The sequence below is a fragment of the Bos mutus genome, chromosome 7 (genome assembly GCF_027580195.1).
Source record: "Bos mutus isolate GX-2022 chromosome 7, NWIPB_WYAK_1.1, whole genome shotgun sequence".
In the NCBI taxonomy this organism is placed as follows: domain Eukaryota; kingdom Metazoa; phylum Chordata; class Mammalia; order Artiodactyla; family Bovidae; genus Bos; species Bos mutus.
In genome coordinates this window covers 14393147-14410077 of record NC_091623.1, presented here as the reverse complement: position 1 = coordinate 14410077, position 16931 = coordinate 14393147, and the positions used below count along the sequence as shown (strand labels likewise).

At 36.8% G+C, this 16931-nt stretch overlaps 1 protein-coding gene across 6 annotated transcripts in view; it reads right to left on the bottom strand.

Annotated features, from left to right (window-relative positions):
• XRCC4 (X-ray repair cross complementing 4) overlaps positions 1-16931 on the bottom strand; it is a 323318-nt gene that overhangs the window by 134747 nt on the left and 171640 nt on the right. For all 6 annotated transcript variants that reach the window (XM_070373088.1, XM_070373089.1, XM_005903757.3 and 3 more), the window contains exon 7: positions 188-335. In XM_070373088.1, the coding sequence (XP_070229189.1) occupies positions 188-335 (148 nt within the window). The remainder of the gene's footprint in view (positions 1-187; positions 336-16931) is intronic.

Here is a 16931-nt window from a genome sequence, read left to right as displayed (position 1 = left end):
AATATTAATAGGAATTAACTAAATGCCAGGGAAAATGTATTGATCCAAACACTTTACAATCTCCAAAATCATTATTTTCGTTCTAAAAAATAGCCTGAAGTAAGTTCAGAAATAAAAAGATAATTTGAAGACTATGTAGATTCTTTTAATGTCACCTCACTACTTAGCAAAGAATAAGATGACTTACTTTTCCTTTTCTTGAAGCTGTTGCTCCTGAGAGGCCACTTTAGGTTCTGTCCCCAGATTTTTTTGCATCCGTTGCCTCCTCTTTCTACTTGGTGCAATATCAGGGATATCAGGACTTGAAATAATGGAATCATCTCTTCTTACAGTAGCTAAAATAAAATCACATAAAAACTATGTATATTTTTTGAGTACAGTATTAATTTGCAGCTTTAGTACCTATATAAAGTGACACAATTAAAATAGAGCAAAACTATTTTTATAAATTTATTAGATTTCTTATCTTTGACAAAGAACATACAAATAGGGAAAAGACAGTCTCTTCAATAAGTGGTACTGGGAGAACTGGACAGCTACATGTAAAGAATGAAATTAGAACACTTCCGAACACCATACACAAAGATAAATTCAAAATAGATTAAAAACCTAAATGTAAGACCAGAAACTATAGAACTCTTAAAGGAATACACAGGCAGAACCACTCTCTGAAGTAAATCATAGTGAGATCCTCTATGACACACCTCTTAGAGTAATGGAAATAAAAACAAAAATAAACAAGTGGGACCTAATTAAATTTAAAAGCTTTTGCACAGCAAAGGAAACTATAAACAAGGTGAAAAGACACGCCTTAGAATGGAAGAAAATAACAGCAAATGAAACAACTGACAAAGGATTAACTTACAAAATATACAAGCAGCTCAAACAACTCAATACCAGGAAAACAAACAACCCAATCAAAGAGTGGGCAAAAGACCTAAACAGAAATTTCTCCAAAGAAGACAAACAGATGGCTAACAAACACATGAAAAGATGCTGGAAAGATGTTCAACACTGCTCATTATTACAGAAATGAAAATGAAAACTAGAATGAGATATCACCTCACGCTGGTCAGAATGGCCATTATCAAAAAAATCTACAAACAATAAATGCTAAGGAGGGTGTGGGGAAAAAGGTAACTTCTTGCACTGTTGGTGGGAATGTAAATTGATACAGCCACTATGGAAGACAATATGGGGATTCCTTAAAAAACTAGGAATAAAACTACCACATGACCCAGCAATCCCACTACTAGGCATATACCCTGAGGAAACTAAAACTGAAGAAGACACATGTACCCTAATGTTCACTTCAGCACTATTTACAATAGCTAGGACATGGAAGCAACCTAGATGCCTATCAAGAGAGGAATGGTTAAAGAAGCTTTGGTACATGTATACAATGGCATATTACTCGGTCATAAAAAGGAACACATTTGAGTCAGTTGTAACAGGGTGAATGAACCTAGAACCTATTATACACAGTGAAGTAAAAGTCAGAAAGATAAAAATAAGCATCATATATTAACACATATATATGGAATCTAGAAAGATGTTACTGATGAACCTATTTGCAGGGTAGCAATGGAGACGTAGACATAGAGAACAGGCTTATGGACACAGGTGGGGAGAGGAAGGACAGGGTGGGATGAATGGAGAGAGTAACATGGAAACAGATACACTATCATATGTAAAACAGAGACCCAATGGGAATTTTCTGTATGACTCAGGTAACTCAGATCGGAGCTCTGTAACAACCTAGAGGAGTGGGATGTGGTGGGAGGCAGAAGGGAGGTTAAAGAGGGAGGGAACACAGGTATACCTATGGCTGATTCATGTTGAGGTATAGCGGAAACCAACACAATATTGTAAAGCAATCATTCTTCAATTAAAAATAAATAAAAAAGATTATTCAATTTGATGAAATGAGTAGTTAGTATGTAATATTTCAATACCAATATAAAACCTAAAATATATTGTATATATGGAACAACTTGATCAAAATGGTCTTTGCCTATCTTGAACAACAACTTCTGAAATGCATAAATAAAAGTGAATTAGAGGCACATCTAAAGAGGTTGGGGGGAGACACTGCTACAGGGATAATGAATCAAACTGACAGGAAAACAACAATTATCAGCAGGAATGGAGACTTCCATTAGTGATCTAGAGATAATTTTCATAAACTTCTCAGTCAACTGTAGGGAATAAATACAAGAAAAATGGAAGAAAGTACTAACATATTGCTAATGCGGCTAACCCACTAAATTACCCTAAAAAATATTTCATATACATGAAATAGAAGCAACAAAAGACATATGCTTGATTTATATTTTTTTTTTCTATTAACAACTTAATTGCAAAGAGCTTAAGGGGAATTCAAAATATTCTTTCACTCAATACATAGTATATTCTATCACACATTTTTCTGTAAAATAAAAGAGCTCCTTTGTTATTGGCAAATAATGAACAATATCAACATAATTTGGACTTTGGATTATCCTGTTGGTTCATATGATTTTTTTTCCCAGCTTGTTAATGTTTTAAAGTGATCAGGAGCAAGCTTCCATCCCAATGAAAAAGAAAAACTTAGCAATGTATAAAAGCCTTAAGAAGTAGAAATGAGGGCTAAAAATCCTATACAAGTCCATCCCTTTAGCACTAAAAAAGGGGCTGGTTTAGTGAAATCAAGAACCCTACACTTTTCAAAAGTTAAGCTCTCTGCAAAGATGCAATTAGAACTGAAGAATCTGTGAAGACATTTCTCCCTGTATCTCTACTCAGACATTTAACTTTTTGAAGAAACTAGCGTAATCAAATGTGTTCAGTAATTCCCATCTCTTTCATTTAAGAGGAACTGTAGAACTGTGATGACACATGGAGAAGGCAGTGGCACCCCACTCCAGTACTCTTGCCTGGAAAATCCCATGGATGGAGGAGCCTGGTAGGCTGCAGTCCATGGGGTCGCTACGAGTCGGAAACGACTGAGCAACTTCACTTTCACTTTTCCCTTTCATGCATTGGAGGAGGAAATAGCAATTCACTCCAGTGTTCTTGCCTGGAGAATCCCAGGGACAGGGGAGACTGGTGGGCTGCCGTCTATGGGGTTGCACAGAGTGGGACACGACTGAAGTGACTTAGCAGCAGCAGCAGCAGTGATGACGCATAGGTTTAGGTGACTGACGTTTGGTGAAAAGGTTAAAGATCTACTAACTGTTAATATTTTTATTAGGATTGTAACTACAGAACTAACAACAAGAATGTAAAACTACACCGATTTTAAGTGCTCTGCCCAAACCTTAACTTTTTCTTCCAAAAGCTCTATTAATTTTAGTGTGTTAGTTTGCAGAGTGAATAGTTGTTCAGGCATACATATGTCACATTCTAGAAAATGCTGCATTTTAGGTTCTCATTCTATGTAGTCCAAGCTTCTCTGAGTGGCCTGACATCACTCGGACACTACTGATCCCTCTCTAGAAATGTTGTTTTTTTTTTCTTAATTTTTTTTTCCTGGATATAACTACCAGTTTTGAGAATGCAGTGCTGGACACATTACTATGGGTTTTTAAAATATTATCTTATTAATCTTTAAATCTGTGAACTTCATTTTACTTATGAGGAAACCAAGAATTTAGAGAAGTTAAGACACTTGCCCAAATCACACAGCTTTTGCTTTTATATTTTATCATTATGACAATCAAAAAATATTTCTGCCTGGTGGGTAGAAATTTCTTGATAAAATATGCCCATCAAAGCATATTTTACTTTCCAAAGCTGCTTAAAGACACATAAGTTATAGTTGATTTCTTATACATTATTTTATTAAAATGTATTGGGAGTAAAGAAATATAAATTTAAAAAACAGATGTTTCTCTGAACATATTCCAGCTGAATGATTCCTTTATTCTTATAAAGCTATGAGGCGACTAAGGAAGATAATTCTGGTTTCCTGATTTCTTACCCAGTCAGCTGTCATACAGGGTTTAATCAACTGCATAAGCAATCAACAAAGTACAATCTTGTCCATGAATAAAACTAGCAAAAGTGTCAGAGTTAGAGGATGTTTCAACTGTAGATAGACTTGTAAAATGGAGAAAGATTTCATTTAATTACATGTTGGACATTTATGAGGAAAGAATGCTAAGTTTAAATTAAAATGTAAGGTGAATTTTTAAAAAATAAAGTTACATAAAAGTTCTGCCATTAATTCCAAAACTCCAGATAACAACTTACACTTTGGCACTCAACAGCGTATTTTATATGTCGAATGGTTATATTATTTTTATAATGCCAATAATTTACTTTAAAATGCAATGTGATTAAAGGTGTGTATTAGTAAGAGTGTTGCATCTACGCAAGAATCACAGACCAGGAACAATTTTGTGGGATTCTAATAATAAAGTCCATATACTTGAGGAGGCTACTAGAGGCACCTTTGTTATTTGCATGTCAATAACTGATGACAAAAATGTGTATCTATTGGTGAAAACAAGGCATGAAAACAAGCATGATGAATACTGCATATGAGCTCTCATGAGTAAAATTAGAGGCATTTTAGATACACAGATTGGCTAAAGCATTTTAGAGATACTCCCCTCCATTTTATGGACAGGTTATAAGAATTTAATGAGGGCTATTTATTCTTAGAGATGATGTACTGTCCTGAATCTTCAAGTAGTTTTCTGTCTAGTTGTGACTTCTGGATGATTACAGTTGTCTAATGCCAAGAAAACCGGCCATTCCTACCTCAGGAATCTTTATATTTGTCAAAAGTGAAGGTTTGATATGAGTGAGTGACTGGGACACCTTCAAGGACATACAGCTGGGACTTCTTCAAGCTTATAGAGCAGGTTAATGAATTATTTTATATTTGGTAGTAAATATTTAGTTGCCCGGAGAAGGCAATGGCAACCCACTCCAGTACTCTTGCCTGGAAAATCCCATGGACGGAGGAGCCTGGTAGGCTGCAGTCCATGGGGTCGCTAAGAGTCGGATACAACTGAGCAACTTCACTTTCACTTTTCACTTTGTTGCCAACTGTGTATGTGAGAAAACCTAATCTGATAATTTACTATCATTATTTCTACAGTTTAAACTTCTTGGTGACGACTATGATGTATCGCAAAGAACTTGAGTTCTGTATAACCAAGAGTTTTAGTTCAGTTCACTGGTCCATTTTTATACATTTCTCTTCACAATTACAATGTAGATCACTGTAACACTGCCGTAAGGAAAAAGGGCTACCATATAAACTTATTTACTAGTTAAACCAAATGTATCCCTCTTTTGGTTTGTTTTTGCACCATGAGAAACAGCTTTCCCTTCAATTTATTACATACATGAGTGTGTGCTCAGTCCATGGAATTTTCCAGGCAAGAATACTGAAGTGAGTAGCCATTTCCTCCTCCAGGGGATCTTCCTGACCCAGGAATGCAGGAACCCATCTCTCCTGCATTGCAGGTGAATTCTTTACCACTGAGCCATCAGGGAAGCCCTTACTATATAAATGTAATAGCAAATCATACTGTAATAGATTCCCTTAATTTATATATGGCTTTAAATGAAGTTTTGTTAATAATTATATAGACTTTTAAAAGGAAAAATTTCCATCCTGTCCTTTCCTCTTCACCCTGCAATTTCAGAAACCGGAAAAAAAGAGGTGCTACTCCAATCTCTGGTACCTACATATTATTAATTGATCATTTCAAGCATTCCTCAAATTTGAACCATCCCACCTCTATCCACTACTTGTGCTTATGTTTGGTCCTCACATTTCATTTGGTCTCAAGGCTGGATACTTTATTCTGACCCCAGATGCCTTGAACATTGATTCTGGGTCTCAAAACAAGCAAAGCTGTTTTACATACAGCAGAAGGTGTCTGAACCACATCCACACAAAGTCAAACTTTATGGAGCCTCCAAAATGTCTATATTATTCATGCTCATTGTGCTCAGTCATGTTGGACTCTTTGGGACCTCATGGGCTGTAGCCTGCCAAGCTCCTCTGTCCATGGAATTTTCCAGGCAAGAATACTGGAGTTAGTTGCCATTTCCTTATCCAGCAGATCTTCCTGACCCAAGGATTGAACCCAAGTCTCTTGAGTCTCCTGCATTGGCAGGTGGATTCTTTACCAGTGCGCCACCTGGGAAGCCCATATTATTTATAACTTTACATATTTTAAGGGTGACAAAGTCTTCACTTACAAGTTTTACATCCCATTTTGAAGGGAAAAAATCAATTTACATGAAGTTTACTTAATACATACTCATTTTAGCTGTGAGGAAGAATCTGAATAGAGTTGGAAAGCATGACAAATGTTAAAAGGGAAATGAGAGGAAATTTGGCCTATATAGAGGAATGTTCGTGAGAGAAAAAAATGCAGGAAACGAGATTGGTTAAGTATAGGATGCAGGGAAGGATTAAATGAAAAAAAAGATACAGAGATACGCTCAATAAATTTGCAAGCTTCCAAATCCAGGCAGAATATTGAATTTGATATTGACTGAAGAGTTTTGTTTTGTTTTTCCTGAGATTCCACACCCAGAATTTTCAGTTTTTAATATTATCATCAGTTTCTTTGTCACAACAATGTGTCTTTCACTATTTCAAGGAAATAAAGAAGGAAAAAAAAACTATTGCCAATTAACTTATTATGGCTGAAATAGTGAGTAGGAGAGCTGTGGGATGAATTTCAAGTTCTAATTGGGTTCACTGCATCTAGAAAATGAGGAATCTTTATACAAGCTTGGTTATTGTGAAAGGTGGCTCCACAGAAAGCCACACTTCTTCTTGTCTGACAGAAGAACTGCAGGATCTTGGCAGCAGGAGTTCAGACATGAGAATGCCTCGGAGTTGGCCATCCTGGGTACTCTCAAGGGCGAAATAAAATGGCACTGCTGGTTAAACTGCCTAAGCCCCACGAGTTAAACTACCTGGTAAACGTCTATTACTGACCAGACACATATTAATATGTCTTTTGTCACCCGAACATTATTGACTGGGAGGTGTTTCAATATTCACTTACATAGCATATAGCTGGTCACAGGTGTTAGTTTCTACAAAAATCCCTGGGTCAATAATGTGTTACGTCTTTGATGGTTAAACATCTAAATCTCAATGTTTTTAAAAATAATTTTTTAGGTTTATAATTCATTTTATTAGGAATTCATTATTATCTCATAGCTATGGACATTTTCCCCCTTCTTCCTAATATGCATTACTTCACGTATCTATGGAATTCTAATGGAGACTGCCACCAGAGATTCCTGTCCCCCTCCAAACATATACATCTCTCTAGAGCCCCTGAACCCACCTCCTCCCCTCAAAATTAATGTCCTGAGGCATGTTAGTCATGACAATGACTACTTCGCTCTTAAATTATTGAATGAAGGAGCTCTGATCTTTAGGTCCTTTGACCATGAAAAAAAAAATATGTGCTATTTTCAGTATGCCATGTTCAAACAAAAACTTTGAGTGGTTTCACATCACCTATAAAATAAGATCCTAAGATCCTAGTCCTGCATTCAAATCTCTCTACAATGAAATCCTCACCTTCCTCTCTGACCATACCTCCCACAATCTTCTGCTAAAGAATTCCAAGGCCTCTAGGGTTCCTCCACCTTCCTTTTTCATTCCTTACTTTCCTTGTCTTCAATGTCCTCCTATTTTCTATTGGCTCAACTATGTGTCCCCTTCCAGCACAGCTCATTTCAGCCATTTCAGTCACTCCCAGTTTTAATAGTTTCAATCCACAGCAATCTCCCCTACTCTATAGGGTTTATAGTTTGAACCACTCATTTTACACATACGATCTTGTACTGTTATTCTTTTTATGTGTATTTCCTCTTTCTCAAATAGATTATGAACACCCAACAACTAGAGGCCATGTCTTAGTTAGCTACATCCCCAATGTATTATGTAATAGTGTTATACATGAGGAATATGATGACTTGAACTCTTATTCTGAAATGTGTATCTTATTTTTTAATCAAAACTCATTTACTTATGGTCCTCAGAAGTATAGAGAAAAATCCAACCAGAAGACCTGGATCTGGATCTCTATTTCTGCCATTTACCTTGGGCATATTACAGATCTTTAAGTTCCTCTGTGAGAAAATGGATATTAACTATGATTAAATGGGTTAATATAAACTGTTTTATAAATCATAGTGTCAGAAATATTTGATATCAGCAATAAGTATTACTGACAAAATGTGTGTGTCCTTACAAAAGATCTGAGATTCATTTACTTACTCAATTTAAAAGTTTACTACTATTATTTTCTATTATATAAGTTTCGGGTATACAGCATCATAGTTCAACATCTGTAAAATGACTTTTATTTAGGTGAATCTGACGAACTTTCAGGCTATCTTATATAGCTTCTTAGAGACATAAAAATTAAATTAAAAAAGTAAAAGGTAAGATAAATTTATGGTTTTCCAAATTCAAAATAACTCAATTGTCCTAGTATTATTATTTGTTATGAACACAGAGTAGCCAGACTCCTATGGCTGTTTCCTGCTATTTTATTCAGTTGGTCATTTCACAAATGTTTATAATCATTAAGTCATTGTGTTTTATTTCGAAAGATATAAAATATTGAGGGGAAAACTGAAAATCCAGACCTAAAAATACTACCTTTAGTAAATCTGAAAGTTCAAAAAACATACTCTTCCTCTCACCAAAGAAAATAACCAATCAATGTGCCTCTGTAGTTTGTCTTACTGACAGGTATGAAGATAAGCAAAAAAAAACTGAGATAAGGTCAATCACATCATACCTCAATAAGCAGTATCTTAAAGTGACCTATCTTGAGGTAGTAAATTTCTAATGTGACCAAATAAGCACACGTTATTTTCCCTCACCATTCATCAAATAGCCCTTTTCATATGTTATCATTTTCTACCCAGTTTTCATAACCTAACTTGAATAACTGATTAACATCTTACATGGAAGGCTGATGATCTAACCTATTATCAGCAATCACTTAATAAATGGATAATAAACAGTGCACTAAACTCTTAAAAGTGTGTGTGTGTGTGCGCGCACATGCATGTGTATATCCATGTGCAAAACAGACTTTTCCAAAAGTCAGGCTCCTCTTTTAGCCAGCACAGCTGGGAGTCAGGTGTAATGACAAATGCTTTACTATATTGGGGTAACCCAAAAGGTCATCTTTGGAAATCTAACACTTTCAATGTCAGAGGCAGGGTGGGCCACTGAAGATAAAATACAGACTCCAGAAGTATTCATAATACAGAAAAAAATGTAAGTTGAACATACTAAGGATTATTCCATATCCATAAAACAATCTACTTAAAAATGTATTTATTATTTCACTTATTCACAAAATATTCACTGCGTATTTTCTATGAGTCAGGCACCATCCCAAAGGTACCTTCACCATGCATTCAAAAAGCTTACAACTGAGTAGGGCAGAAAGACACAACTATTTTTGCAAGAAAGCAGTAAGTTATACAAACAATTATAGAGGAACAAATTTGAAAGTTCTAAGATAGGTGCAAAGAGTTGACTCATTGGAAAAGACTCTGATGCTGGGAGAGATTGGGGGCAGGAGGAGAAGGGGATGATAGAGGATGAGATGGCTGGATGGCATCACCGACTTGATGGACAAGAGTTTCGGTGAACTCCAGGAGTTGGTGATGGACAGGGAGGCCTGGCGTGCTGTGATTCATGGGGTCGCAAAGAGTTGGACACGACTGAGCGACTGAACTGAACTGAAGATAGGCACAAGTTTCCAAATTTTTACTGATATTTTCAAATTAATCTGTGAATTTTTAATTTCTCTTTTTCATGATGAAACACTAAGATTTGATTTTGTATTCTGTTTTCTTTTTTTTCTTCAGTTCAGTTCAGTTCAGTCGCTCAGTTGTGTCTGACTCTTTGCAACCCCATGAACTGCAGCACGCCAGGCCTCCCTGTCCATCACCAACTCCCGGAGTTCACCCAGACTCACGTCCATCGAGTCGGTGATGCCATCCAGCCATTTCATCCTCTGTCGTCCCCTTCTCCCCCTGCCCCCAATCCCTCCCAGCATCAGAGTCTTTTCCAATGAGTCAACTCTTCGCATGAGGTGGCCAAAGTACTGGAGTTTCAGCTTTAGCATCATTCCTTAGGTATTACTTTCAAAAGCTTAATTGTTAGTATCAGGTGGCTCTAAAGTAAATTTGCCAAAAGAGAAAACTAAAAGACTAGCTTGCTCTGAGCAAACTGATAAGAAATGACTGGGTTTCAAAATTAAGTTTTAATTTCAAAGTGAAGTCAAACAACATATCTGAATTAAAACTCTAAAATTACCTTAAAGATAGTCCTTCATATGGCCCCACAACATCCTTAACAGGCTTCATCACACTTTTAATAATTTATCTAATATTTATAAAGCTCAGTGAAGGTAGAGACTGAGTTCCTTATGCACTACTGATAGTATGAGTATAGGCCGACTAGCATGGTCTCTAATACATAATGGGTATAAATTCTAAAATACTAATAGAGTTAATGACTTCTTAAAAATATTTTAAATCTATGTAAAATACTATATTGTTGATTAGCTATGGTTGCCAGGCTAGTTAACATTAAGAAAATAAAAATATTAGTGGAGAAAAGCAGTTTATGAAAGAGCAACATTAGCTTTCAATTTATATTATTTTATAATTAAAAATAATAAACATTGGAAAGCAGTTTTAATGGTTAGTAAGTTTTCAGAAAACAAAACTACAATTTTTCAGCTTTCACCAGCGTTTTCAAAGGGTCTCTGCCTATGACCTACGTCATGAAATGTTTGGAGACAATATAAAGCTTTCATCGTTGTACAAGAGTCAGGTATGGACTTCTGTCAACTTACGACTTTTTTTTTCAGCATTTTCTTAATAGATTTAAAGCTTTTTAAATTCTTCATTCTTTTTTGATGTTGCTCAACTTTTAATAAAACCTGGACACTTTTTGCTTAAGGGGATTTTATTGAACTAGTATAATTGAAAAAATGGACAAAAATAAGTGAAATATAAAAACTTTTTAACAAAATGGTACAGGAAATCTTCCAGTTCACTGTTATTTTACATTGTCTGCAGTGACTTTAGGTGAATTGGTTAGAACTAGGAGAAGGTGATGGCACCCCACTCCAGTACTTTTGCCTGGAAAATCCCACGGACAGAGGAGCCTGGTAGGCTGCAGTCCATGGGGTCGCTAAGAGTCGGACACGACTAAGCGACTTCACTTTCACTTTTCACTTTCCTGCACTGGAAAAGGAAATGGCAACCCACTCCAGTGTTCTTGACTGGAGAATCCCAGGGACAGGGGAGCCTGGTGGGCTGCCGTCTATGGGGTCGCAAAGAGTCGGACACGACTGAAGTGACTTAGCAGCAGCGGCAGCAGCAGCAGGACAAGGTCACTAGTGCAACTAGGTCAAAATGAGAATAGGATGAAAGTGAAAGTAAAGCGCTGCTTAATTACCTGGTGAACTGAGTAGGTAAAGGTCATTAATCTAGAGCATAAACCCTTTCTTTGAATATTCACAGGGGTGAGAAGGAGAACTTGACTGACAAGTTCTGTGACATGACACACTTGCCCATTTCATTTTGCTAGAATTTCCTCAATCTTAGAAAGAATTAGATAGACTTTGATACATTAACAAAAAGTGTTTTATCTGCACTTCTTTAAACCCCTTTCAGTTCAGTTTAGTCACTCAGTCATGTATGACTCTTTGTGACATGATGGACTGCAGCACGCCAGGCCTCCTGGAGTTTACTCAAACTCATGTCCACTGAGTTGGTGATGCCATCCAACTATCTCATCCTCTGTTGTCCCCTTCTCCTATCTTCAATCCTTCCCAGCATCAGGGTCTTTTCAAATGAGTCAGCTCTTCGCATCAGGTGGCCAAAGTATTGGAGTTTCAGCTTCAGCATCAGTCCTTCCAATGAACAACCAAGACTGATTTCCTTCAGGACTGACTGGTTGAATCTCCTTGCAGGCCAAGGGACTTTCAAGAGTCTTCAACACCACAGTTTAAAAGCACCAAAGTTTGCCACTGTTTCCACTGTTTCTCCATTTATTTGCCATGAAGTGATGGGACTGGATACCATGATCTTTGTTTTCTGAATGTTGAGTTTTAAGCCAACTTTTTCACTCTCCTCTTTCACTTTCATCAAGAGGCTCTTTAGTTCTTCTTTACTTTCTGCCATAAGGGTGGTGTCATCTGCATATCTGAGGTTATTGATATTTCTCCCGGCAATCTTGATTCCAGCTTGTGCTTCATCCAGCCCCACGTTTCTCACGATGTACTCTGCATGTAAGTTAAATAAGCACAGTAACACTGGAACCAGTTTGTTGTTCCATGTCCAGTTCTAACTGTTGCTTCCTAACCTGCATACAGATTTCTCAAGAGGCAGGTCAGGTGGTCTCCTATTCCCATCTCTTAAAGAATTTTCCACAGTTTTGTTGTGATCCACACAGTCAAAGGCTTTGGCATAGTCAGTAAAGCAGAAATAGATGTTTTTCTGGAACTCTCCTGCTTTTTCGATGATCTAGCGGATGTTGCCAATTTGATCTCTGGCTCCTCTGCCTTTTCTAAAACCAGCTTGAACATCTGGAAGTTCACAGTTCACATACTGTCGAAGCCTTGGAGAATTTTGAGCATTACTTTGCTAGCATGTGAGATGAGTGCAATTGTGTGGTAGTTCGAGCATTCTTTGGCAAACCTCTGTAAACCCCTTTATGATAAGGTGTAACTCTTTGGTGCCTCTTTGGTGTAACTTAGCCCATATGGAGTAATTCTATGAAGAGGCAAAAATGAAGCTGAATTTCCAAGGTGTCCTTGAAAACTGTGGGGTATTTTTTCAAAAGGGAGATTCCCAGATCCATGGTGCTAAACATGTTGTGCCAACTAGCTTTCAAACCAAATGTGATTAAAGCAATCCTTTCACTAAAAAGGATTAAGCAAAAACATGTGCCAAATGGTCAAATAACTAAGATAACATTTATACTGAATTAATAAAATACTTCACAAGGATCCTAAACCTGACTCTGTTAATCAGTGTCTTAATGACTTAGTGCAAATCATGTAACAATTCTGTGAAAGATTTTATTTTTATTCCATAAACTCAGGTGTGGAGAAATTAGACCAAATAGTTATTCCTGGCATTAAAAAATGTCCTGATTCTAAAATTTAAGTTACTATGCTTTTAAAAAATGATTATCTTAGTAATTGATATTATCTAAATTTTGTTAGAAAAACAAATGTGCTTTCAGACCTTTCTGAAGCACTTCTAAGTTAGTTTTAGGTTAAATGTTCTGCCCAAGTGAGAAAATTTTTCTCTAGAAATTTCATTTCCAAACATCCATACATTCCTAAACATTTTACACTGTTTCATAATGCTTCTAGATTCTTAATTTTCCAATAAAAATAAAACAGTCCAAAATGCAGCACTAGGCCATTCAGGTATGAATTAAATCAACCCCCTTAACATTATCACTTTCATGCATTGGAGAAGGAAATGGCAACCCACTCCAGTGTTCTTGCCTGGAGAATCCCAGGGACGGGGGAGCCTGGTGAGCTGCCATCTATGGGGTCGCACAGAGTTGGACATGACTGAAGAACTTAGCAGCAGCAGCCTTAAGATTATACAGTGGAGGTGATGAACAGATTTAAGGAATTAGATCTGATAGACATAGTACCTGAAGAACTATGGATAGAGGTTCATAACACTGTACAGGAGGTGGTGAACAAAACCATCCCCAAGAAAAAGAAATGCAAGAAGGCAAAGTGGTTATTTGAGGAGGCCTTACAAATAGCTGAGAAGAGAATAAAAAGGCAAAGGAGAAAGGAGAAAGATACATCCAACTGAATGCAGAGTTCCAGAGAACAGCAAGGAGAGATAAGAAAGCCTTCTTAAATGAACAATGCAAAGAAATAGAGGAAAACAATAGAATAGAAAGACTAAAGATCTCTTTGAGAAAATTAGAGATATCAAGGGAATAGTTCATGTAAGGATGAGCTCAATAAAGGACAGAAATGGTATGAACCTAACAGAAGCAGAAAAGATTAACGAGAGATGCAAAAGTACACAAAAGAACTATTCACAAAAGGTCTAATGACCCAGATAACCACAATGGTGTGATCACTCACCTAGAGCCAGATGTCCTCGAGTATGAAGTCAAGAAACATCACTATGAACAAAGCTAGTGGAGGTGACAGAATCCCAGCTGAGCTATTTCAAATCCTAAAAGATGATGCTGTTAAAGTACTGCACTTAATATGCCAGCAAATATGGAAAACTCAGCAGTAGCCACAAGAATGGAAGAGGTCAGTGGTCATTCAAATCCCAAACAAGGGCAATGCCAAGCAATGTTCAAACTACCATACAATTGCACTCATTTCACATGCTAGCAAGCTGATGCTCAAAATCCTTCAAGCTAGGCCTCAGCTGTACATGAAATGAGAACTTCTAGATGTACAAGCTGGATTTAGAAAAAGCAGAGGAATCAGAGATCAAATTGCCAATATCCACTAGATCATAGAGAAAGCAAGAGAATTCCAGAAAAACACCTACTTCTGCTTTATAACACGCTAAAGTCTTTGATTGTGGGGATCACAGAAAATTGTGGAAAATCTTAAAGAGATGGGAACACTAGATCACCTTACTGGTCTCCTTACAAATCTGTATGCAGGTCAAGAAGAAACAGTTAGAACTGGACATAGAACAACGGACTGGTTCAAAATTAGGAAAGGAGTATATCAAAGCTGGTTATTTTCACTCTGGTTATTTTACTTAAATGCAGAGTACATCATGTGAATTTCCAGGGAGGATGAATCACAAAGAGGAATCAAGATTGCTAGGAGAAATATCAACAACCTCAGATATGCAAATGATACCACTCTAATGGCAGTAAGTGAAAAGGAACTAAAGAACCTCTTGAGGAGGTTGAAAGAGGAGAGTGAAAAAGCTGGTGTAACTCAACATTCAAAACACTAAGTTCATGGCATCTGGTCCCATCATTTCATGGCAAACAGATGGGGAAACAATGGAAACAATGATAGACTTTATTTTCTTGGGCTCCAAAATCACTGCAGACAGACTGTAGCAGTGAAACTAACAGACACTTGCTCCTTGGTAGAAAGGCTATGACAAACCTACAGAGTTTATTAAAAAGCAGAGACATTACTTTCCTGACAAAGGTCCATATTGCCAAAGCTGTTTTTCCAATGGTCATGTACGGATGTGAGAGCCGGACCATAAAAGAGCCTGAGTGCTGAAGGATTGATACTTTCGAATTGCAGTGCTAGAGAAGACTCTTGAGAATCCCTTGGACTGCAAGGAGATAAAATCAGTCAGCCCTAAAGGAAATCAATTCTGAATATTCATTGGAAGGACTGATGCTGAAGCTGAACCTCCAATACTTTGGCCACCTGATGCAAAGAACCAACTCATTGGAAAATACCCTAATGCTGGGAATGATTGAAGGCAAAAGGAGAAGTGGGTGACAGAGGACTAGATTGTTGGATGGCATCTTCGACACAAAAGACATGAGTTTGAACAAATTCTGGGATACAGTGAAGGACAGGGAAGCCTGCATGGTGCAGTCCATGGGGTAACAAAGAGTTAGACATGACTTAGCAAATGAACAACAAAAATAACAACAATCACCAAAGTACAGAGGAGTAATTAAGGTCACAGATAGAGAAAAATAAAGTAGGGGAAAACTGTTTGGGGTTTTCCTAAAGAGTGTAGATAAACTGGTATTAAATTTTATTTTAAAGACAGTGCATAGAGCAGATAATCACAGTTAAGCAAAACTACCCTTGAACATTTCTTAAACTGCCCATTAAGTTTAATAATACATAGTATATATAACTGTACAGCTGACTCATAAGGGCAGGAGAAGAGGTCATTAGAAGATGGGATGGTTAGACAGCATCACCTATGCAATGGACATGAACTTGGGCAAACTTTGGGATACGGTGAGGGACAGAGGGGCATGGTATGCTGCAGTCCATGGGGTCACAAAGAATCAGACATGACTGGGTTACTGAACAGAAACATGATAATATTCATGCATAGCTATTTAAGAATACCATAGTAAAAAAAAAAAAGAACACCATAGTATACAGTTTCATAGAGAAATTAAATTCATAAAGAAAATTACCCATGATTTTCAGTAATGGAAACAGATTATCAATTTTATGAACAGAATTATGAACTCCACTGAATACATATAATTATGAATGGAATTATGATTGGAAAGATTCAACTTTTGTGTTCTGCTACTTTAATCTTAATCTTGTATGAAATATATATCAGTTTTTCTGATCTTTCCTTAGTCAGATTTCTTTAGGATTCCAAACTAATTTTTCACTGTTTTCTTTCCTGGGTCACATCATCACTTTATTTGCTTGCCAACCTAAATAATGATGACTGTTTGTTTCTTTGTCAATAGTTAAAAACTTCAAAGTTAGTCATACTTGTTCCTAGATTTTTCACATCCACACCTGTAGACATACACAGTTGGCAGAACTATTTAAAAATGTAACTTTTTTTGTTTTTAAACCTAAATTTACCTAGAAAGTTTAATTAAATAAGGTTAAATTAAGTATTTATATGATGCCACTTCAGTATAATTAAAAAATGACTAGTCCAAATTTCAATCTCTCAAGGTATTTTAATCATGCAAGAGGAAGTAGTGACGTGATAGCATAGCAGGCCTCACAGAGTTATGTATCTTCCTGTTCCTGAAATTCATAAAACAAGCTTTATGCACAGATGCATTTGATAGCCTACAGTGAACAATGCTGGATCTGTGATCTCCAAAGAAGATTTAACTTTGGGACCAGGGATCAAGCTTGATCGCTCAGAACTTTTGTGTGGCAGAAGATTTATTACAGTGAAAAAGGACAAGAGAATGCTTCTAACACAGA